The sequence below is a fragment of the Stegostoma tigrinum genome, chromosome 20 (genome assembly GCF_030684315.1).
Source record: "Stegostoma tigrinum isolate sSteTig4 chromosome 20, sSteTig4.hap1, whole genome shotgun sequence".
Taxonomy (NCBI): domain Eukaryota; kingdom Metazoa; phylum Chordata; class Chondrichthyes; order Orectolobiformes; family Stegostomatidae; genus Stegostoma; species Stegostoma tigrinum.
In genome coordinates, this window is record NC_081373.1 from 56,275,051 (window position 1) to 56,281,397 (window position 6,347).

A 6,347-nucleotide genomic window follows, 5' to 3' on the forward strand; every position below is an offset into this window, starting at 1 on the left:
TGGGGACAATATAAACATAGAAGCTACCTCCAACTGTTGCTGCTCCATCTTTGTCAACAAGAACTTCGAATAGATGTTACTCTTCTCTAGTAAGTGTTGTAATCGCTTATAACGCATTTCACGTGAGTCCTTTTCCCAGAACATTTTGGCCTAGAAGAGAAATTGCATCACTTCAGATACTTCAACTACTAATCAATATAGCAATTCATTTCTAGTTTCTCACATCCTGTAAATGTGAAATTTTATTCTCACTAAGCCAACCCAAGGCTACTTAACACTTCAGAATCAAAGATGCGATCAGGGCCCACGGCCTTTGCAGTCTTCACTGCCTTCATTTCTTGATACCACAGGAAGCAAAAATGAACTGTCTAAAAAGATTGGCATCTATGAATTGGGAACTTAGAGAAGGATCATCCCACTTGGCATTTCTAACCGATGAGCATCAGACAAACTTTTGCACTGCCATCTCAGTTCCACCATTATTAGAGTATGGGGTGTCCATGAAGTCTTGACCTCTATTCAGCAGTTTAATTATCTATGACTATTCAGAACAATTGCCAGGACTACAGTACTTTGATCCAATCTACTGGCTGTAAAGTCCATTGGTCTTCTATAGCTTGGCATAGATGCTCATCTCACGTCATTCCTTAATAGGTACCTTTCCATATATGCCCAATGCTAGTTTGCCTTCCTGCATTCTTCCTAAAACTAGGGTTATTTCTCTGGCTTCACTGTTAAGGTATTGTGAGACATACGATCAGCCATGAGGATACAGACTGCAGTGAAATGCAATTCATCTGTGGCTCTGCAGGGTCTTGTGGATTCCCAGGTCTGTGCTGAACCTGTCCCAGTTAGAATGGTGGTAGTGCCACACTACATGACAGATCATATCCTCAGGCTTTTGACTTCAAAATGATGATGTGATAGTTACACTCAAAATGGCTGTGGACAAATGTACCGGCGTTAGATAGATTAATGATAGTTAATAGGACTTTCCCATTGATTCTTATCTCCTGTCCTTTAAAAGACGCAGCCAGCTTGGTCAGCGGCGGTGCTACTGAACCACTCTTAGGTGATGAACAAGTCCCCAGAAAACTGGGTCTTCGTTACCAAACTTCCCTTGGAGTACTTACACACCAGTTGAATGGAAGTAAATAGGGGCATCTCACAATGGTTAATGCATAACTATTTTCAATGCTGTAAAGAAAATTATGCCAACATGCCTTATTAATTTCCTAGTCTCACTTATAATCATAAACATTTCACTTTACAGTCAAAGGAAAGAAAGCCAACTACCTCTACTTCTGAACTTCCAATATCACAAAATACTCTTTTGATGTCAATCCTCAATCCCAAACACAGCAGTTACATTATAGGATGGAATGAGATTAAAGACAGCAGTTCTGTGTGCAACAAATACCAGCAGAGACCTTTTGGGTTGAAAAGGCCTACGTTGCAAGACTATGGATTCTATATGGCTTTGTTACAGCAACTGCTGCTGCAGACTTCTGTAAGTTAAACAAACCTGCTGCATCAGCTTTCTCTCCTCCTCCTGTCCTTCCTTCTCCAGTTGCCTTTCCTCTTCCAACATACTGGCTGTTATGATCTCATTTACGTCAGGCTCAGCCATCGCACAGTTTTTAGACTCTGAAAGAAACAAAGGCCAGAGCACTTATTTAAATGGATACAAATAACCTACCTGTTGCTCAATGAAGTCACTCTTTAGCTTGGCTTTACCTAGGCTATGCACATAGAATTCCCAGTTTGATTCCATGCTCTGTTGGATTCAATGAAATACCATAGCATACTCACCTTTGCAAGGACCGGACTAGGAAGAGGGAATCTCATCACAGATTGCCTACCCTTCGACAAGGGCTCAAAAGAACAACTTCTAAAATCCATCAATAATCACCAACTCAAATTTAAACTTTAAGAATGGTGCTTGAATGGGATAGCCAAAAGGTCCCACACAGAAGAATAACCTCACAACGGCCCTTCAACCTGTAGCCCAATTCCAGCTGGAGGAACAACACCTCTTTCTATTTGGGCACTTTAGCCTTTTGAATTCAGCATAGATTTCAACAGTCCTCTTCCTACCCAGTGTCTGTGTTTTTCATATTACTGCATTCAGCCATTGACTATTATTCTGCTTTTAACATCTACTTAGACTTACAGTAGATGTAGAAGTACTATTTCTGCCACCTCCAGCAAGATACCACCACAGAACACATATTCCCCTCCCCTCTCCACAGGGACCATTCGCTCCAGGACACCCTGGTCCAAACTTCCTTCACTCCCAACACCTCCCCACAGCCCTGTGGCACCTTCCCCTGGAACTGGGAAGGTGCAACACCTGCCAGTTTACCTCCTCAGTATCCAAGGGCTCAAACATACCTTCTAGGTGAAGTAACACTTCACCTGCACTTCCCAGAATCTAGTCTAATGCATTCGCTGCTCACAACATGGTCTCCTCTATATTGAGGAAACAAAGCGTAGACTTGGTGACCGCTTTGCAGAACATCTATGGTCTGCTTGCAACAATGACCCTGAACCACCTGTTGCCTGTCACTTTAACAGATCACCCTCCTCCCTGGCCAAAATCTGTCTCTGGCTTGCTGCATGGTTCCAGCAAAGCCCAAGGCAAGCTGGAACAACACATCATTTTCCACTTGAAGACCCTACAGCCCGAGACTCAGAGTTCAATCATTTTAGTGCCTAAAAACTCTCCCAGGTCCCAGCCCCCCTACTCCATATACCAGACCTTGTTACCACATAGCCTGCCACTACACACCCCCACTATTGTTAGTCATGAACAGTCCTCATTAACAACTACTCACACTCCCAGCCTGATCATTAGCAACCACTGTCCAAGATAACAAGGTGTGGAGCTGGATGAACACAGCAGGCCAAGCAGCATCTCAGGAGCACAAAAGCTGACGTTTCAGGCCTAGACCCTTCAGAGAGGAGGACTCTGTCCAACTGCCTTTCTCCCTCTTTGGGCTCTATCCTAACATATACTCCCTACCCCCTGCACATCAACTGATGTTTTCTGTGTGTGAGAGAGACGGTGTGTAGAACAGTAATTTTTTTAAAAAAAAACTGGAAATTTTGGAAGAGTCCGGCGGGTCTGGCAGTATCTGCCGAGAGAGAGATAGAGTTCGTTAATGTTTCACATCAAGAATATTCCTTCAGAGTGGATGGATGGAAGGAGGGGAAGGAGGGGAAGGAGGGGAAGGAGGGGAAGGACGGGAAGGACGGGAAGGACGGGAAGGACGGGAAGGACGGGAAGGACGGGAAGGACGGGAAGGACGGGAAGGACGGGAAGGAGGGGAAGGAGGGGAAGGACGGGAAGGACGGGAAGGACGGGAAGGACGGGAAGGACGGGAAGGACGGGAAGGGTCAATAAAATGCAAGGACAGCTGGAGGGCAAGAGTTTAACTGAAAAGATTTTGTCTTTTGTTCTATAAAGTGAGTGATAATTGTTGCAGTAAAAGAAAGAAAAGGTTTGCCTAATTGGCAGAATAATGAACACAGTTTCATCCAAACTGAATTAGGGGTGCTTGGTTTCCTGTCCGTTTTCAAAACTAAGTGCCCTGTTAACCAAGGCTGATATCTTTCATTGGACAGAAGAAAAAAAAAATCAGTTTGTTTTGGAAACCACAAATAATTGAGTTATTTCAGAATGTCAGGAAACACTTCAAAAGTCAATATAATGTAAAGTTTGTAATCAACACCCAACTATTGGAACACATTAAAACAGTTACAAAGGGGCTCAGTATAGCCACGAAAGGTAACAATTTTAAAAATCCCAAAACACAATAAGCTAATTATATTAAGATGAACAACAAGCTTAAAATCATTTTTAAAAAAAACTTGAGAGAGAGCAAAGAGCATGATAAGAAGGAAGGCATGGACAGCAGGTACAAACAAGGTGGCCAGGACTAGGGTAAACCAGAAATTTATGAGTGCTGCACATCTGATTAAGGTTAGAGGTGGAGAGAGATCTGAAAACTAGGATAACAACACTAAACATTGGAAAAGTTGCTGGACTCAGCCCCAACTGACTTTCCAAAAGTGAATAAAATGTGAGGCTGGATGAACACAGCAGGCCAAGCAGCATCTCAGGAGCACAAAAGTGAAGTTAGGTCACTTAGAATGAACACATTCTACACTGCTCCCCTCACAACAGTACACTGATTTAAGAGACACAAATAAGTGGTCACAATAATTATCAGGCAACACAGAAGCATTTTCATATTAGAATTGCAGAGTAGTCAGTCAATCCGTATTTACTTCACAATCAGATTGATTTATCCAGGGATCTGTCACATTAGGTTGGCAAATTCTGGCCTGTGCACAAAGAGCTGCGACTAGCATTTCTGACTCAGTTTTACAGCAAAAAACATACGGAGGTGTCACTCCAGATAACTACTAGGATAAAGCGTACACACTTTTTAGGGGCACTGATAAAGAGAACCACCGACTTTACCTGGGACTGAACTAGGGGCCAACAGTTCCTGCTCCACGCCGAGGCTCATTTCAACACAAGAACTGTTCACTTCACCTTCAAAAGACACCGAAGTAAGAACGTTAAACTCGAAAACACAGCCACAGGAATCAACACACCGTGAACGGAAAGTAGACGATCGGCCGGCGGGCCAGAGTAACGGGGGTTGGGGGGGAAGCCGGGCGGAGGGCAAGACGGACGTCGATGTGTTCCTGATACAGATTACCCGCCTCACGCACCCATTCGGGCCCCTGAGGAACAACCCGAGACTACCCCCACCGTCCCAGTCACCCTCACTCGATGCCCCCCGGGCACCAGTCTCACTCTCTCCCGTAGCCGCCCCGGGTCTCACGCTCTCGGTCACGCCGGGCCGGCAAATATTTTCGCGCCAACTTCTCGGCCGAGTCCACTTGAGGAGGTCGGGTTCCGGGGAGGTGTTGGGGAAGGAGGCGGGTACGATTTTTACCAGCCCAGTAGGAACTCCCCAGATTCACGAAACACCTTATTATAATTACCTTTTATATTGTCAAAATATAGCCGTTAACGTTCCCCTTCTGCCGAGATGTCTGTGTCATTTGCATTCGTTCGGAAAACGTCCCCCTCCCTAGCACGCGCCGCCCACACCCCACCACCCCCCCCACCCCGTTTCTTTCAACCACGTGGAAAATCCCGCAGTTACGAAACCACGTGGTGCGGGAGCCCGCGCGCTGGGCTGCCCCTGCCGGGACGCTGTAGGCAGCGCGCACGCCGGCCCGGCCGGTCGTGCTGGGGGCGCGCACGCTGGCCAGGCCTACGCCGGGAGTGCGCGCAGGGTGAAGCGGCCGCAGGATCCAGCTATTGCCGCTGTGAGGCGCTGATCCTCGCTGCATCGGAATGGTGGTTTGCAGGTGAAGGTTTGAATCGAGTGGGCGGGCTGTGCAGCCGATTATCCTTTATTGTCAAATGTACTACATTATTAGAAGTGCAGTGAACAGATTTTACAGTGTCTGCCCCTTAATGTGTCACCGTTGGCTCAAGCATCTTGGTACAAATCTTGGATGCACAAGAAGACTAAAAAGTGGTGACATTACAGAGTTTAAAACAAAAGTTAGAAAGGATTGACATTACAGTCAGGTAAAAAATTTCAAATAAGCATCACTTCGTAGCAGCTCATTCAGCAGCTCCAGAGGAGACAGCAACACTGAGCCCTGCTGAGTCTTCACCATCAGCCCTAGACCTCCCCCTTGCCAAGCACGAATGGTCAGTTCTCAGTAAGGGGCTCATCTTTGTTCCCCTCCACCCACACATTAATGCTAACCGGTCACGTTTGGACATTGAGCAGTTTTTCTGCTGCCTCCACCTCCTCGCTTACTACACTAACCAGGAGCCTAACCCTACCTCCACTGACCCCTTCTCGTGCCTCCAACACATGTCCTCCTCCTGGACGCCACCCCAAGGCCTCCTACCCTCCCTTGACCTTCATCTCCAACTGCTGTCAAGACATCAATCACCTCAACCTCTCCCCCGTGGAAAGTACAGTCCTCCGCTCCCTCCATTCCAATCCTAACCTCACCATAAAACCAGCAGATAAGGGAGGTGCAGTTGTAGTATGGCATACTGACCTCTACATCGCTGAGGGCAGCTCCAACTCTCTGACACCTCCTCCTACCGCCCCCTGGATCATGACACCACCCCCGAGCACCGAACCATCATCTCCCAAACCACCCACAACCTCATCACCTCAGGTGACCTCCCACCCACAACCTCCAACCTCATTGTTCCCCAACCCTGCACTGCCCGCTTCTATCTCCTTCCCAAGAATCCACAAACCCGCCTGCCATGGTCGACCCATTCTCTCCAC

General features: G+C 46.7%; 1 protein-coding gene across 5 annotated transcripts in view; it reads right to left on the reverse strand.

Moving 5' to 3' along the window:
- The window catches only part of hells (helicase, lymphoid specific), a 63,262-nt gene extending 58,135 nt beyond the window's left edge, over window positions 1-5,127 (reverse strand). For 2 of the 5 annotated variants that reach the window (XM_059653176.1, XM_059653180.1), the window contains exons 1-4: window positions 5,023-5,127; window positions 4,490-4,564; window positions 1,526-1,647; window positions 28-150 (exon numbers count right to left, since the gene is read on the reverse strand). In XM_059653176.1, the coding sequence (XP_059509159.1) occupies window positions 28-150; window positions 1,526-1,647; window positions 4,490-4,538 (294 nt within the window). In that variant the 5' untranslated portion in view covers window positions 4,539-4,564; window positions 5,023-5,127. Of the gene's footprint in view, window positions 1-27; window positions 151-1,525; window positions 1,648-4,489; window positions 4,565-4,831; window positions 4,925-5,022 lie in introns of those variants that run through there. The other 3 variants (XM_059653178.1, XM_048550977.2, XM_059653179.1) reach the window with 3 other exon arrangements.
- Window positions 5,128-6,347: the final 1,220 nt, after the last annotated feature.